At 38.5% G+C, this 18,871-nt stretch overlaps 1 protein-coding gene across 13 annotated transcripts in view; it reads right to left on the reverse strand.

Annotated features, from left to right (window-relative positions):
• tenm4 (teneurin transmembrane protein 4) overlaps positions 1–18,871 on the reverse strand; it is a 198,362-nt gene that overhangs the window by 73,835 nt on the left and 105,656 nt on the right. For 8 of the 13 annotated variants that reach the window (XM_026192532.1, XM_026192539.1, XM_026192538.1 and 5 more), the window contains 5 exons: positions 15,706–15,927; positions 6,038–6,287; positions 3,554–3,628; positions 3,216–3,314; positions 2,075–2,310 (listed from right to left, as the gene is read on the reverse strand). In XM_026192532.1, coding sequence (XP_026048317.1) covers positions 2,075–2,310; positions 3,216–3,314; positions 3,554–3,628; positions 6,038–6,287; positions 15,706–15,927 — 882 coding nt within the window. The remainder of the gene's footprint in view (positions 1–2,074; positions 2,311–3,215; positions 3,315–3,553; positions 3,629–6,037; positions 6,288–15,705; positions 15,928–18,871) is intronic. The other 5 variants (XM_026192542.1, XM_026192540.1, XM_026192544.1 and 2 more) reach the window with 3 other exon arrangements.

Raw genomic sequence — 18,871 nt, forward strand, 5'->3', positions numbered from 1 at the left:
TCCAATTTACACAGCTGTGAAAAAATAAAACTGTGCTACATGTCAAAACATCTGTCACAAGGCATAACTGGGTTCATTAGACATCTCACCCAGAGTTCCCAATTACAGACCTCAATAATTAATTGCACTTGGAATTAAATGTATTTTCTCATCAAGCTTTTAATTAAATATGACCCACGTTCTTGATTTGAAATTCTGATCTTAGGGTGAGGCTTGGTCTCCAACATGTTTACTTGTGGTGCATTGAGAGATGGCCTGAGCTTTGCAGGCTATAATTACAGAGTCTGATTAAGCACCATCAGACTGATGGGGATCTTTGGCTTTTGGCCAGGTCACAAGCAGAAGACACAAATTGTATCTCTACTTTAACATCCAAATTACACCGGTGATGCCAAAAGAAAACCAAACTAAAATTGGTCATATTAAATTGCCTACCAATTTAAAACAAATAGATGTAGATAATATGAGCAGCAAACAGTTTGCGTGTGTTTTTTTTTAACACCAGCACAGTTCAGTGTAAATGGTTCTGGTAACAAAAATAATAATCACATTTTAGTTTGTGTGTTCTTAAAGAGAAGAATTAATGATAGCTTTTGTGGTTGTTACTTCCTAATGTGTATCTACAACAAATAACCTTCATAAAATGTATCTCCCTTGTGACACCCAGCAGAACTATCAAGATTTCTTTCATCAACTTCATGCAAATGAACAGCGTTCTCGCCATCCTTCACAATGAATTATTCCTTTTTCTATTTAAGACTTAAATTCAACAGTGTAGCCATCTGTATATTAAGCAGAAATTCACAGTAAACCAGATGTACATAATATGGTAAAAATAAATTAAACGGAAATGTGTATCAACTCCTTTTTTTATTTGTGGGTTACAGTGATCTTTCATTACTTAATTACAAAAGCTGTTGCTTGTTTTTCATTCCAATCAGCAGACTGTTGGAAATATCTGCTAATCAAGGCAATGACAATATTTAAATTCACAATTCAAACAAACCTTTTTGTGAAATTTTAAATGACTTCTCACTGTAATACAGAACCTCTGACACTTTGTTTCAAACATGATCTTTTCTCCTTGTTCATGAACCCCAAACATAGCCTAGTTTATAGTAATAACTCAGTCAACCTGTAGCTTACTTAATTTAGACTGAACTCCAAATATGTTGTTAGTGACCTTGAATGTACCAACAGGGCTGCCACTGGCATTTAATTTATCCACAGTTTTACGAATCCTTCTACTATCCAAGAACAAAGACATTAGCTTCATACGTTATAGTTAGCTAAGTTCTAAAAACATTTGCTCTCCTCTAGAAATTCTCCATATGTCAAGATGTGGCAAATTAAATTGTTGGGAATGATTGTTTTAAACATCAGGAAGTTGCTTTGTGACAGTCTGAAGCTGAAGCGAGATTGCTTGATTGATATGGAGATTGCTTACAGGAACCCCCCACATATACTTTAATATTTTATCCTTTCATTTCTGTCTTTTTGTGATTATTTGCAACCAAAATGCTGTGTAAACACTTCTAGTGTATATAGATCACAGAAATGAAAACAGTATGACCGGATATGAATATCAATGCCTTAGGGGAGGACAGCAGTCAAAATGAGCAGAAATGATTTAATAGCAAAACTTATCTGATAGTCTTTACCCAGCTGGGACCTGAGAATGCTGTTTAGGGAATCTTAAATGAAATAAGATGAATATTCTAAATGTGCAGCCCTCTCTCGTGTGATGGCTGATGTCTTATTAATTTATTTCACATCCTGGCTATTCGCAAGAGCAAGACACTGGATTGCCTGTCTGCAGATTCAGTCAGTCCAATCTATGAATGATAATGTTTCTTTAGACAAATTGTGTGGGCAAAGAGTCAATCTGTGAGTCCCTATATAACCATGCTTATATAAGGTGCAGAGGACAGATTCATCACTATTGAAATGGATGACAGAAGGAAATGATAAAGTATGTATTCATCCTATGTCTGCATTCAAGTGAGGGGCGGGGTTTGGAAGTGACTGACAGAGGTATACGTCTTGGTGTATGAGAGTGTCAGAGGTGACTCACCGATGAAGTAGGCTAACAGGAACAGCAGTGTTACTGAGATGAGGATGGCACTGAGAGCAGCACATTTCCAGTTGCAGTGCTTATAGGGTTTCTTCAGGCTGAAGGCAGGTCGAGAGAAGGTGTTTCGAGGCAAAGGTCGTGGAGGAGGCGAGTAAACTGTGCTGGAGGTCAAAGGGTATCCTGGTGAAGTTGTGCAATACATTGGTGATGTTCCACCTGGTTTGAATAGGAAGTGCCTGGGAAAATACATTTGCTTGTTAGTTCTAACAGAAACACTAGGTGCTCATGACCATAACGTTGCAGGTTACTGTCTATCCAGGTACGGCCCTTTCCAGTGGTAAGTAATACCAAGCACATTCAGTAGTGTTACCATAGTCATGCTAGATTAGTGAGAAAACTAAGGCATTTCGGGTTGAAACAGCTGAAACTGTGAATCTATATTAAATCTCTTTCAGAGGACGAGTGACCACAGCTGGCTCTTGTTTATATATTCCATCCGTTGCGAGAGGAGTAATTCCCCGTAACCATGTGTCAAGGCTACGTAGAGGAGAGATACATTATATAAGGTTTCAGCATGGAGTTGAGCAGATTTATTCGCCCTTGAAGAACATGGCTGGCTATCTCAGAAAACGTGTACAGCTACATGTCCAAGTGCCGGATGATCAGCCCATCAGAGAGCCAGTGGCAGCGGCACTGTTGTCAAGGCCATTTTACTGACAAGCATACAAGAAGCTCTCGAGCAACAGTGACATGAGCGTGATTGAATGTCATATTACAATGTATGATGTGGAAAGTCACCGAGACTATATTTTATTTATACATATCAGGACAGATCTCTCACATGTCCTATTCAAGCAACAGGAGACAGCATGGGCAACTGTGTTCCACACAGCAGTCGTGTTTACCATTATTCAAAAGCAATACAATCCAACAATGTTACTCGATGCAAATTGTTAGTTGTATTAAAACAGGGAAGGGACAAATACAGCAAGGATTGTAACACTGCAGGAGATGTACACAGATGATTGACAGTGTTTCAAAACAGAGGATGCTCGATGGAAAATAGTGCAGGCATCTATTGTTTTCATGGCAAAGCAGATCCTGACAGTAGTCTGAGCCAGATAGCAAACATGCAACATACCCGTCGTTGTACGAGGCATCGTGGCGTGCTGATGCCAGAATGTCCATCTCAATGAGGTTGTCCTGTAAAGTCTCTAGGAATGTCTGCTTTGCTATGTTTCTACACACAGGTGGAAAGATGGATATGAAGCTAGTGTGAGACATGCGTGCAAGAAATACAGAAAGGCCAATACAACTTGTGATCACCAAGCAACATCAACAACTGACAAATGGAGCTCAAGATGGACAGTATGGGACAAAAAAACAAAACAACCAAGGCCCTTATGGAACTACTTCTACAAAGGTGTGACACAAATAACATCTACCTGTCTTATGCCCCTCATTTGGACACTGCCATACCTTGTTTTGTACGAGCCCTGCCCTTCTCTGCAAGCGTCTTGCTCTTCTCTGATAAACATTAGAGTATTCTGGCTCCTTTAAGGTTGTGATTGGAAGAAAACAATGCATCACTTACAAATAAGAACCTTAAAGTCTATTACACACAAATACTACTCTAAGTCTAATGAAAATCATCACTGAGGTTTCATAGCCTTTATACTGATTAGTATCCTTAACTGCTACTTTTTTCCCCCCATTTAATGGTTGCTACATGTCTTAAAACACATTTTCAGCAAACATTTCTAGAGTCTCATGTCTCACTGCCCCCCCCAAATGAGAGCTCTGTTCCATAAGGAAATACAGCAGCAATGCAATGGAGAAATGAACTGTCCACATGCAATGGGCAGGCTGAACACGTTGCATGGTACAAGAGAAAAGCTTTGTTTTTGATCCCAGTCTCCTCTGCGGCCAGAAGTAAAATCTGTTCATAGTCTTTAAAGCTTGTGTTCTAGGGAAGAATGCTACTTTTAACGAAGAAAGAAATACTTGGCAGAAACTTGGCAGAAAAAAAATGGTGAAGCTGGACAGGGCCAACCAACTGCTGGCATTTTTCCAGTGCTAAAGCACGGCAGAAATATACCAGTGCTGAATTTATCAGTGCAATTAAATTTCCCAAAAGTGACAAGAGAGGGCCATTTTAATACTATTAACTTAGTAAAAGTGACATTTAATATTGCAGGGTCCATGCGGATATTGCTAATGGTTTCAGTTTCCTTATTGGAACTTTGCTAGGTGTCATTTTTTTCCTTCAATGCAATAGGTTATACAGACTCGATTCTGTATGTGATTTCAGCAGCACTCTAGCCTCTCCTCACCATCTGTTTTCTGTTCCACAGGGAATACCTGTACGGGATTAACTGGAGCTGGATGATGTGTAATCATTCATTATACAACTAACTGTCCTTCTACCAGCTGAAATTGATTCTCATTTTCCTGTTGACTGAAGCGTCTCACAAAAACTGAAAGAGGAGACAATAAGTCTGTTCAAGACTGGTTTCTTAGCCACGCCAAATTAGCTATTAGCTATTTTCCTGTCAACAGCTATTTAATTTATGGCAATGTATTTTATCACACAGACCAGTGGTTTTTAATAAGTTCTGAATATATTAAAAATATTGGCAACATTTAAACTGAGGACGCTGTTATGTAACATTTTCAAAAAACAGAAGAAATAAATTACAATATTCAAACCTTAACTTTTGTACATAAAGCTATGCGGCAGCTAAGAACAAATAGCTACTGTTACTTGTGCACACTTTCTGAGCTGATTTTTTCGAGTCAGAATTCAGAAAAATGTTCAGAGAAAGCGATATAAATGGAGGAAAGAAATTCTGTCCTCTCTCAGCTCATCATAGTTTACTGACAGAATCTGAGCTGACCAACCAAATTATAATAAGCCTGAACAGTACTTGTCTAACAGCTTGACAAGATCGATATCAATCATTATTCAGTGACACCTTCACTAGGGTACTACCTGTTCTAAACAGTATAAATATATATGAAGAATCCACCTGTCATTGGCCAGAACTGTGGGTTTTGCTCATTCTTGATTATTTGTTATAACACTTTTACCTATAAGAAACAGAAATGCAATTGCTGCATTTATTTAAATTTACAAACTATTCACTTTTATATATAATATAATATAATATAATATAATATAACATAATATAACATCATGGTATGCGCAATTTTTTGTCATTGTGATCTGTTGTTTTTAGCCTTAACTGCTTTGAAGAGATAATTGCAACAGTTATAAAACAAAGGGTTTTTTCTTTGTTCTCCATAACAACTTACTCAAAGGGTTTATTTAAGGAAATGTGCCGCTGGTGATGTGGCGATTACTTTTTTTCTTTTTACTATTAGCAGACTAAATTGATATCTTGGAAGGTTGAGAAAATTCTGCCTCAGTATTCCTAATTTCATACCGCCTTGCAATAAGACCATCCAAAGAAACACCAGATATTCCCTTTGTTACAATAACACTTGACAGACCTACTTCACACAAGGGCCTCCTATTGAGAAATACTAGAGAAATGAATGCTGATTAATATGAAATAAATAAAACTCAGGGCTGAAGTGGAGGGGCTACGAAGCCTGCTCACGGGAGCCTGAATATAATTTGGTATTATCCAACATGATTGTAATTACTCTGCTGTTTAAACTCAATAGCTTCCCCTGTTAGGACTCCTAGTATTAGGCGAACCAAAAGCACCACTTTTCTCTTGTTTGCCACAAAATCATGTTCATCACAAATATAGGCCTTTGCCCCTAGCAGGATATTTTCCATTTTATTGCTTTGCTCCTTGTTAGCACTGTGGTAATTTAATATGGAGCGGACAGCAGGAACAAGAGGAAACACCAAGTTCAATGGCACCAGCTCAGCTCAAGTCTTCCAGATGCCAACTTCTCTATACATTGTCTGAGAGACAAACTACACAGTACCTTGTTTCCAGGGGGATGTTGCTGTTAAGTAGCCAGTTGTCCTGTGCACTGCCAGAGTCTTGACCACTGGCGGGACCCTCAGGAGGAACGGAGCTGTCTGTGGGCGCAGGACTTGGGTTGCTCCGTGGTGTGTAGTTGCTCCTATTCAAGGAGTTAATAGAGGCTGCATGGTGCTGATGATTGGGCGAGTGGGAGTGGGAGAGTGGTAGAGGAGGCGTCCGCAGCCGAGAGTGATTTTGAAAGGCTCCGTCTGAAAGAAAAGAAAAAAAAAACAGAAAAGAAATAAAACATGGAACAGATATTTTAAAAGAATAAAAATTCGACTCATTTACTGTTTGCTTTCAGGCACTTTTGGGTTACCTTTGAAAGCACCATCAAAGACAGCCAGATTCAGTTTGTTTGCCAGCATAGCAAGAATATGGCAGCTCCTTTGAGGATGCACATTCCAAAAGGTTTGTGAAAGCAAGCTCATGTGTGTAAACTAACTGGTTAAGACAAATCCAAAGCTTATTTCACGCCTTATGGTGTTATTTCAACCCAGTCAGGAACAATATTCTGACTGATGAATGATTAGACATAGCTTCGGTAGCACATACACTCACCAGTCACTTTATTAGGTCCAACTGCAATGCAAAATGCAAAAATCAGCCAATCACATAGGACCGTGTTTAGGCATGTAGACGTGCACAAAAGTGCTAAAGTTCAAACTGAGCATCAGCATGGGGAAGAAAGCTCATGGCATCATTGTTGATGCTAAACAGGCTGGTCTTTCAGAAACTGATGATCTGCTGGGATTCCCAAACAACCATTACTAGGGTTCACAGAGTGTAGTCTGAAAACTACACAATGCCCAGAGGCATAGTTGATGCCAGAGGTCAGAGGAGAATGGCCAGACTGATAAGCAAGCAGAATAAACTATAATACCAACTGTTACAACCAAGATATGCAGAAGAGCATTTCTGTGCACACAGCGCATCAGCCCTTGAAGTAGATGGGCTACAGCAGCAGAAGACCACTGATGTCAGCTAAGGACAGACAACTGAAGTTCACACTGAAGTACATTAGGCTATTCTACAGTGGCAGAGTCAGAGTTTGTGGTAAAAAAACATCAAAGAATGGATCCATCCTGCCTTGTATCAATGATTCAGGTTTCTGCTTGTGGTGTAATGGCGTATAAGATATTTTCTTGGCACACTTCAGGCCCCTCAGTACCAATTGGACATCATTTAAATGCCACCTGTCTTCTGATGGCTGCTTCCAGCAAGGTAATGTTGCATGTCACAAAGCTCAAATCATCTCAAACAGGTTTCATAAACATGACAATTAGTTAATTGTACTCAAACGGCCTCCAGAGTGACCAGATCTTCATCCAATAGAGCACCTTTGGGATGTGGTGAGATGAGAGACTCACATCAAGGAAATCTGCAGCAAGTGTGTGATGATGAATATGAACCATAATCCCTGAGAAAAATGTTTCCAGTATGTTGATGAATCCATGAAGAGTTAGGGCAGTTTTGAAGGAACTTGGTAGTACCAGGAGCCTGGACTTATCATCACAAACTGACCAGTGAGTATAAATTAACACCAAAAACTACTAAGTTTTTCACCTTTTCACTTACCAACAAAAAAACGCAGTTAAAAAAGTCGTACTTCTGCTCATTATTTCTCTAACTGACCTCTATCAGAGTGTTCTCTCTACCTCCCACAGAGACCTGTGACAGTTTACTCAGATCAGACACTGACTCCTGTGTAAACAGATTAGCTGGCCTCTTCCTGAAACACACCAATTCACTGGGCTTTTCTGAATTTGCATTTAGCGTTTTTTTGAGCATGCACAGTTTTTTTTAAATAAACAATACTTTGTTTGCCTCCAAACTTCAATCCCGTAACTGCCGCAGCTTAAGTGAAACACATTCATGATTTGATCCAGATTTAATCAACCAGATTAAGAGTGACTCCACTGGTTATGTACCATTTCAAAGCTTTTAGCAGGAAAATTTGCTCTTTTTTCTTTTCTTTTTTTTTTTTTTTAACCAACTATATTGTCACTTTTTTAAGAGGATTTAAAACTATTAGATATGAAGTCTAGAAGGAGAAATTGTACCCTGTGGTTTTATATTCACTATTTGATAGTGTGCAATTCATGAGATAGAGGACCAATGTCTGTATGCACTCTGTATCCATTTATTTCCACATCTGCTAAGCCATTCATCAATCAATGAACTCCCGGCTTTACACAGAGTGGCTTTTCTTTATAGCAGTAAGCCTCCTTTATTTCACAGATATCCACAACACTAAATTGCCAATTTACAGCAGAGAGAGCAGAATACAGACACACACAAAGCTTATTTTGTATAATCAGCTCCTTCATTAAAGCGATACCTACTCATGCCAGTCAAGAAGCTTAGAGTCATTTCAGATATTTTTAGGGTCAGGAACATGAAGCTCTGATATCAACATGTGTCAATCAAAGCAGGCACAATAAGAACTTTTAAGGTGCACACTGGGTATTCAGAAAACATTATTATTAAGCTTCAATGCTTAGGTCTAGTCTGCAAAGTGGGTATAAAGTCCCTTGTGTTCAGAGGTGGCATGCTAAATAATGGCTCAGCAAAAGAAATCAACACAAAATGTACCATGCTGTATTAAGCAAGCCTGTTTCTTTTCAGGATTTAAACAAGCTGTTGCTTTACAAGGCACTAGGTAATTTTATACACAGTTTCATATTGTTTCAGTCTAGTGTTTCTGTTTCTGTTTCTTTACGTTCCATTAACTATCACCAAAAAAAAGAGAAAACATTTAAATTTTCACCTGGCTCAATGCCACGTAATCTACATATTTTCTAATGTAAAAGAACCGCTGAAAGAAGTAATTGCTATATGATGCATTTGCTGCACTGACAGATGGTCGGCTACTAAGTTCTCCACTTCTGCACAATGTTGCCTCTGTGCTTAGTCGAGACAGTGAAAGAGAAGCACACCACAGTCGTTATCAGCAGTGGACTAGTGTGAGGTAAAGCCACACGGTTGTTGATGATCTCCTTCCTGCTCAGTAATGTAACGGATTCCCTAAAGCCATTAATAAGGATATGCTAATTAGTTACAGGGACACCACAGATACTCTGAGAAATATATCACAAGGACAAATGCATCGCTGCTCTGGAATGCATTTACTTTTAGGTAAACAAATACTTTACTTCCTACTGTATGACCATCAAGTAAATGTAGGGCAACAAGTAATTAATTCCTCTAACATATTTTTGTTCCACCTGGGGACCATAGAAACAGTTCCCAGTGTTATAACAAGGCTCTTAAGAGCTTTGCTACAACATAAAAAATTTCCACGAAAATAAATTGGTGCACATCAATATATCATAAACTTAATATAAGTATAAATTAATACAAGTATGCAGAATGCGCTTGCAGTGTATAGTTAGGACTACTGCCTCTTTTGTTCGCTCTGTTTAAAGACCACAGGAGGAACATATTTGAAATATACTTTCTGAAGTCTGAGCTACTCTGATATTTAGATTTAAATTTACATTTTAAACCTTAATGTATCAACAGTTTTAAAACTGATGGAAAATAATTCTGGTTGGGTATTCCACCTTTGACCTTCCCTTTGGATACTGTAACACAGAAAAGCCATCTCTAAATTCAAGACAGCAGTTGCAAAAAATCAGTGACTGAAAATCTTCTGCAGCCTTTAATCAAACCTTTGATCATCATATGCCCCCTAAAACAATTTCCTTTATTGTGTTTTCACTGATGCATTCCCTTCTGATGAGCTGCTGCCTGCTGAGACCGATTCTTCATCGTAGCTCTTCTTCTAGCACCTGGCAGCCACTGCTCTGCTTTAGCTGTTTGCTAACTATTAATGAGTTATACGTTCAGGATTGAATATAGGTCTGAAAGAACATGTAAATTTCTAACTTTAATTTTTCTATTTCTTTTTAAAATGCACATATGTAAAGGCAATTTCCTTCTAAAGTAAAATTACAAAGCTGAAAATGTTTTTTGTTTTTTAACTCAAGTCTGTACTTTATGGCCCAGTAGGGGGTCAAGGTCCACACGTTTGCCAATCTAAAAATCAGTTTTGCAGTACAACCAAAATTATATGCACTACAATGTTTTTATGAACCTCGGAGAACCCTGAAAGCTGCAAATTACAAAAGATAATTTAGCATGCACAGTCCACTCCAACTGTTTTATTGGCTTTTTGAGAAGTTTTCCCAAACCTGCCAACCTGTTTATATATAAGCAATTCCCAGCACGCTGCACAGTAGAACAGATTATAATAAAGAGAAAGATAAATGCTCGTCGCACCTGGCTCAACAGCCCGGCAGAAAGTCATTCTTATTTTTCTAAAAAGAAACAGAAAGACAAGAAACGCATCTGAGACCAAGCACAGTGAAACATGACCCCCACAGATGTGGTGATTCAGCAACAATTATTCACTACTATCCAAAGGATGCAAGAAAATAAATGGTTTTCTATTGAACTGCTTTGCACAACAAAATTGGCACAAAAGAAGATTCATTTGTTATCAGAGAGTCAGAGAAGGACTTTGTTACCATAGCCAAACTTTCACAGGACATTCAAAACAGAAGCCTAAAGATACCCATTCAGTCTGGGAATGTGGCATATTCATTTTTCTTTCTAACAGATGTATGCACTGGTTAAGGCCTCCTGATGCTTTTCTAGACAAGTAATTAAGGCAAATCCACTTCATTAGCTACGACCTCACCCTGCACTCTGAGAAATAAGAGAGATGTCTAATGGTGGAATGTTATAATTACTGGGAGACTGCTGTCCCATTTGTAGAAAAATAGTGACACAAAACTCAGGGAAAGATTAAATAAAAATTAATGGTTAATGTTCCACAAACAAGTAAAATAAAATAAAAAAATTAAAAAAAAAAACTAAAAGAATACAAAATAATTCAAACTCCTTGTAATATTTCTACTAATGTAAAGTTACGATTTTTACTTAAGGATTAGAAATCTTGGTTATTGAGAAGTCCTGGGTATGTTCATTTACTCATGAGCTACTGTATTGAGCTTGTTAATGAAATACTCAGAGTGTATGCAGTAGCCAAACTTTGAATTTTACTCTCGACAACAACAACAACAATAAAATCGACAACCAGTCACAGCAGAGCATCCCTTCATCTGGTCCAATTTAGCACTAAATGAGCCAACAAACCAATAAGAGCAGACTGGGATTTTTGGGTTGGCTGCCTTGGCATTTGAGACGGAAAATAGGTGTTTCTGTGATGAGAAAATTCTGTGCTATGTAAACCTTATATGGCACTAAAATAAAAGTATTAACTTATACGTTATATAGCATTATATCAGCTCTTTATTTCAGTGGATACAGTGGATATATATAATAGACTGAATCAATATAATACCAGATTTTGTGCTTGCAGTGTGTGTCATTTGCCACATTCGGCAAATCACATACAGAGGCCAGGTTCTCAATTTACCACTCGGTATAAAGACCTGGGTTGCGGGATGTTGTATTTCTGAACAAGGACAGTGGATGAAATCTATGGCAGTGATGGTCACACCTGATGAAATAAAATGATATGACATGCTCCAAACACCCGATCAACGCATTGAGGTGTGAGCTATTCGATACAGAATTAATCAAAAGCTATCAAGCGCCCAGATAAATCATTAAATCTTGCTTACTGCTACATCTCCTATGGCTAATCACAGGAGCAAAATTTCCAGTTGAGTACCATTTGTCTATAAAAATACAAATAGAATTTGTCACGAAGGCAGTGAAGCTGCACACTCTACTGACTCTCAGAGGCTGGTTCTCTCTGCTGGACTTGCTTTTTCTTATGACATTAGAGAAGTCTGAATGGAAGATACATGAGGGAATTTCAGCTCTCTTTGCTGGACCCATTTGAGAGGTAACAGGTGCCGAGAACAACGTGATGTGTTTAGCGCTCAGTCCTCCACTCGCTCTCTATGGAAAAATAGGGAAAAAACATATTGAATTGTGACTATAATTTCACCTTCATCACCGAGGTAGAAAATGTTGATATTTTAGAAATATAAGATCCCCAAACAAGCTTTTGCAAAGGAGGCAAGTAAGTAGAAAAGACTTGATGGAAGCAAATATATTTATCCAAAAAATATATGTGGTTGTTTTTAATAACACAACAAAAAAAATATTAGTAACATAATTCAGAAAAATCTAGTTTTACAGCAATTTAATCTATAAGGATTTGCTTGCAAATGCTTCTCTCACCCTGAGATCTAATGGATTTTCTGTCATTCCCTGAGCTGCCTTAGAAAGAACAAGACATGTGTTTATGTATGCTCTGTTCTGTGTGTCACTCTGCTGCAAATCCATCAAGAGGTTGGAGATTTTGTTAGATGGCACAGATGGTCTCCAATCATCATGCAATGGAAGTAATGCATCTCACTTTATGTCAATGAAAGGAAGATATGTAGGTATGCAAAATGCATTATCCATAGTCCCTGCACGCTGACGGACAGCAAGTTGAATGGAACTGGACAAATTGTCTGTTGACTCTAGTTCATTGATAACTTGAAGCTATTACTAAGAGAAACCAATTTCTTTTTATATGTCAGTAAAAAAAAATAAATCAGATCCTCAGAAAAACAGGGGCAAAGCATGGCAGTGCCATGTGCAGCTCATTAAATTATTATTTAGGCTCAGATAGTTTTATTCCTCACGGTGTCTGTGGCTAAATTACTTTCTGGTGTGACCTCTTTTAACCACATTTCTCCGTCCTTGCAGACGCAGCGGGATGATTAAGCAGTTCAAATGAAGACTTATTTGAATTCACACACAGCTATGTCCCTGGGCCTTCTGTCCGGCTCAGCATTCCTGCTTGGTCAGCTGTGCGGTGGTGGTGGTGTGCTGGCCCTTTCACCAGGGAGCCCGGCTGCGCTGAAAGCTAACACTGACCGACCCCATGCTGTTTTGCATTAAGAGATGCTAATGCTGGGAGTTTGCAGTGTCTCAGATCTTGTGGCTCAGTGTGGCAGCGGGATCTCACTGGCAGTCTCCTCGGGAAGAAGCCCCTCAGAGAAAGCTGAGGGCCACAGTGAAACACATGCTTCATAAAAGAACTGCAGGCTTCAGCGAGCAGCCTCATCAGCCTTAGAGAAACTATTGCTCAGTGTTCCTCTAGATAAAAGCAGGACTCCCCCCACCCCACAGGGAAAAAAAGGGAAATAAATAAACACTGCTGCCTTGAAAGCTACTAATGTGAATAATGATATGCTGCTGAGAGTGTTTACTTGTTCAAAATCTAGCAGAACATTTTAAGTCCTGTATGGGGGCTCAAAGACGACCTTGAGCAAATGTAATTTTAAGTGATAAAAAAAACCACCTGTTTTCTAGAGCAACAGATATACTGTGAGACAATTATTTTGGCATGCAAATTTTCTGTGGTTGTTTGCTGCCAATAATAATGTTATTTATTTATTTATTTATTTTGCTACAGTCTGTTAACCCTGACTTTGAATTTGTCTTCTACAACTGACCTGCATTAAAAAAAAGATCTGATTTGATATTCCAGTCATTTTTGCCATGGTGGCTTTTAAATTACCTTTTTTTTTGCTCATGCAATTCTCACTGAAACCTGAGATGCATGCCAAATTCACATTTACATTTAGTAACATGAAACCTTTTTTATCCATAAAAAGAGAATAAAACAGAAAACATTTGAATTATTTTTCCAGATGTTTAATTAAACAAATATAGAAATGTGTAATCTGGTTAATTATATTGGCTATGTCATTTTGTGTATACAACACTCATGCACGCTCAATGGCAGATACATTTATGTAGCTCATGATAACATTGCCACTAATTATTTGACACAAACTACACAGACAGTTCTCCAAATTTGAATTTTAAAAGAAAATCTGCAAGACTATAGAATGACTGAAGAGACAGGCAACAAACAAGCTTACATAACTCATTAGGTGGTTTAAGTTAGCTGAAGAACGAAGGCTATTTCCTCTTATATAACTGTACGTCGCTTCTTACTGTCAAACATTGTGTAGAACTAAATAATAACATTCATTAATGAAGAATCTCAAGCAAAGCCCATTTTGCCAAGCACTAAGCAATATTTACAAGTTTCTCAGAACAGACAAGCATGGAAATATTAAGAGCTCTGGTGTACTGTTATATGAAATTGTATATGAAGGGCACATAGAAACTTGCTCTACTTTGCAGTTTAACAATCAGTCCTACAAAACCTGAGATGACCAAAGCTACTGGTGGGGGACATTCCTCATCGGTAGTCTCCAACCCCTTACTGACAGCCAGAGGCCAACCTAAACGATGTACCTATGCAAATCAGTGTCATTGTTATGAGACAAATCTGCTGCTTTAAAGGCCATTCCCCCCACCCATGTCCCCTTCAGCACAGTCATGTCACTGTTGGGTGACCAGCATGTTGCTACTGAGGAATTAGTGTTGAGATTTGCGATGGGATTAATAGCTCCTTCTCCGGGCTTTCTAAACAGGCAGCTGGGGTAGTTTGGAGCTCTGTGAGCTAACCCTTTAGTATTTGATTTGTAAGATTGATCAGATATTTCAATTTTTTGAATTTTCCTTTGGGTTTACTCCACCAGTAACAGATGTACAGTAGCTGAAAGACATCGACATTAAAACAACTCTAAAGCATCTTATTTAGCATGCAGATGTGAGTGATAAGTTTCATAATGTTTCATAAACACAAAGAAATAACTTTTTATACTGAAAATGAAGGTCTAAGCAAAAGTCTCTGAATTTGTAGCAACCAGAATAGTACAATGCAGCAACAAACAAATAATATATGACCATAATTTCAGCCTCTAGACCAGCCAAATTACATTTACCTGCACACACAACTCATGCAAATAAAAAAGATATATCATTATAACTGAAAGTTAACTACTGATAGTGTGAATAACATAGTCTGACTGCTGCTTGGTAAACATACTGTAAATATTTTACACTCACTACATTTCTGTCATCTCCTAACACCATGTGAGTCTGTCAGTCTGAGTGAGTGTTAAGTTAACAGCAGGAGACATTGCGTTTCATGAGGAATAATTAGCTGACATTTATTAATAAGAAATCATGTTGGGACTCTTTAGACTCAATCTAGCTCAAAAACCATGTTTTGCCATGCTATTTAAATAAAAAAAATGACAGTGTTTATTTTAAAACTGTTTTAACATAACTTCAGACCACTCAGACTTCAGAGTAGGATATGGCAAGGACTACATTTCAGTACTTCAGTACTGTCTCAGTACTGTCTTTTTTGTATTTCTTGTCTGAGGTGTGGAGGTTGCATGCAGCTGCTTTTGAGGGATTTTTAGATGGATACTCTCACCATCAAACATTGAAATTGAAGAGAAATATCTGTGACAAATATCTCCTGCTGAACCAAAATCGTCCATCTCTTTGTGTGAGGCTCTGAACTTTGCAGACCTTGCTTCAGAGAGTGCTGTGCATTTCCTGAGGCTACATATCGACTCAAAAGTTTCTACTCTCTCTCATGGTGCTCAGAAAAAAGGGACATTTTCTTGCCTATAGCCATCCACATGACCTATAACACAACATATCCAGGAGCAGGGGAAGGCTAACCTCCACAAAGCAACAGTAGTTTGAAAACCAACTCACCATCAGCAGTAGCGGTAGCAGGAGCATACAGGTTCCCTGAGCCAGTTTTAACTAAGAATGAATTGGGGCCAAACTCATCCTCAGAGTCAGAGTCCTGGGCTGGCTGAGCCGCACAGTTACCTAGCAACCCTCCCTGGCTCTCATTGGCTGCAATGGAAGGGGGAGGGTAATGGAGCTGCTCAACAGGGGAGGAGGAGGCGGATGAACAATGCAGCGGAGGACCTGTGGACCACAAACAGAGACAACACATGGGGGGGAAATGAAACACACCCAAACACAGGCAACATCACACAGAAGCAGAACACACACACACACACACATGCAAGACTTAACTCTGACACTTCAAAAACAAACAGGGACACATCTGCCTTTGTCTCCGCCACCTCATCCCAGCTGGGAAGAACAATACAAACAGCTGAAATGACTTTGAGATAGAATAGAAAAGGCAAATGCCTGGCACTGGTTTAGAGAAACAAAAACAACAAAACACCTTTTTGGGATGTTTAATGCAAAAAAGGGGGGATAATTACAGGTTACAATGCACAAATCCAAAAGCAAAGGGAAAAAAAACAAAAAGAGGAAAACAGAGGTGACGTGTTAGGGTGTATGGAAACATTACAGCACAGCAAATATGCATCCCATCAGGAGCCTGTCAAATTACTATGAATCTAAAAACTCCTCAAATTCTAAACAACCTCTCTTCACATCCGTTATCTAGCATAACTGCCATTCTCCAAACTACAAAAGTTACACTGAGAGATAAATGATTAGAGATCAAATTTACGCACTGTGCAGCAAGCATATGAATATGTCCCTCATTCTGGTGACTGTTAATACCCCCTCCTGTGGAAATATATAAAACCCCTGCCAGTCAAGAAATGAATCCAACCTGAACCAATCCTTCCTTTTTCGTATGTACACTGTGTCCATCTTAGCTTTTCTGCTTGTCAGTAATATAAAAAATAAAACAGCATAGTTGTCAGAGAGGTCAATTGCCTTTAAAGCATGAGTCATCTCGTTATATTTCAATATATTTCCATAACTCTTACATCTGAATATGGTACAGTTTTGTCTGTTAAGCCTTATTGGCTCCAATCACATGCTGTCAGGGAATGTTAAATCTCCACAAAGACCTCCTATTAATGTGTAATTAACTTTTGATGGACCTCTGCAGTGCGCTGAAAATAACACTGCTTAAGTAACATGACTACAGCGCACAAAAGCCATCAGTATGGCGCTCTCCCCATTTTTCCATCAGTCCTACTGTCTTGATGTTGAAATTCCAGCTGACCTGATTGTCATTTATCAGGAGAGATGATTTTCATCTATGTCTGTAATGATCCCTGAAGAGTATTAAAACACGACTCACTGACTCGCATCTAATTAGGAAACAATTAGTGATATTAACATATCAGCCACAGCCCTACACAAGCAGTAAACGTCCACTGCTTCAGAGAGTCACAGTTTGTGCTTTACACACACTTCACACCAGACACTTCATTTTTTTTTCTCAACTCTCTAATGCCGGTTCAGTAATGGGTGCTGAGGCATAGTGGTCCTGCTGTGGGTTAATGGCCAAGACACTGCTGTGATTGAATGTGCAGGAATGTATAACGGCGAGAGGAAAAGCTGTAGCAAAGAGCATTATCACGGCTGATTCAACGGGATTCATCTAAGACATGTATTAGTATCAAAAAACAACTCTGTGCTGCTAAATCAAGTACCACTTGACAAGCTACTACCTGACGCTATTTAAGATCAACCGTAGGATTGAAATGCTTGACGGAAAATACAAAGATGAGCTGCACAAGGGTCTTGGACTGAATATTACTGCATTTTCCTCTAAGAGAGAATTCATCACTGAGACCAGAAAAGATTAAAGTCCTCTAAACATGGTCAAAGTCATAACGTAAATGAGGTCAAGGTAGTCATGTTCAGAAGCCATTACTCTTGCACACAAAGGTTCTACTGTCTCACTGCATTTCATTAATACTGCCTTATCCACACCACATCCACCTGAAGCCAGACACAAGGCCTCTGCAGACAGAAAGCCACAGCTTGAGATGGCCAGAGAAGTTTCTCTGGCTGCCAGAGTTGATTGCTTTTGCCTTCGCTCACTATATTACAGCAGCAAAAGGGAACCTTTACTTAGGACCCCTTGGACCATGCCCAACTGCTGTAGCTTCTGACAGCTTCAGGAAGTGCCTTTTACTGCCTAGTTTGTCCCAACTGCTAAAACAGATGACCACCCACTGCATTTAAGGTCTTAATCTACTCATTAGCAAGCCAATTACAAGAACAGGCAAATAAGTGTAATCTGTAGGTAAGGAAATCTGCTAAATACATTGTTGCTTTTAGTGTTTGCTCCCTATATAACTGCTGACAAAATGTATTTCAATAGATTTGGGTTGTTCTAAACTAAAGGAACCTACTAATAATGTAACATTCTTGCATTAAATGCATGTAACCCCCTCTGTAAACAAACATTCTAAAACCTTTTACTTTCAGTATCATTCAATTATATTCATTTTAATAACACTATTATTAAAAATGCTCAGATGTGTCAGAATAAAGTGTGAAAACAGAATCGAATGAATGGCTAATTATTTAAAATGATAATCTGACAAACACAACAGGTAAGGCTGAAACCGAGGAAGCAACAACACTACACAAGCGTAATGCTACACCACTTGGTGGATATGGGTGGATATAGAATATAGGTTTCATATGAATAAAAATACGCTTATATGAAATGGAATTTGTATAAAAGTTATGCAGTGAGTTATCAAAAGTCACTTGAAATCAGAAAAAAGACAAAAGCTGAAGCACTGTGAGGCTTTTTAAAAATAATAATTAAAAGATTTTATATGTTACAGTTCTACAGGTCAAAGAAAAAAAACTGTATGTGGTGTATGAATTACAGTCATGATCCTAGCAGCAGTATAAACATGCAAATGTATGATGAAAAAATTCGATCAATTCTTTTTATAATCCTACAGTTTAAAATAAATAAGCAAAAACTGACCAAAGACTAGTAATGGGCATGGGCTACATCATGCAAACGGGAGCATAAGATTCTTTGGTAGAATCACCTCTGTGTGTTTATACATCACTGCTGTACTTAATCATTAGCAATTATTAAACTATAGCTCTCACTCTCTCTCTT

Source organism: Astatotilapia calliptera, chromosome 14, assembly GCF_900246225.1.
Source record: "Astatotilapia calliptera chromosome 14, fAstCal1.2, whole genome shotgun sequence".
Taxonomy (NCBI): Eukaryota; Metazoa; Chordata; class Actinopteri; order Cichliformes; family Cichlidae; genus Astatotilapia; species Astatotilapia calliptera.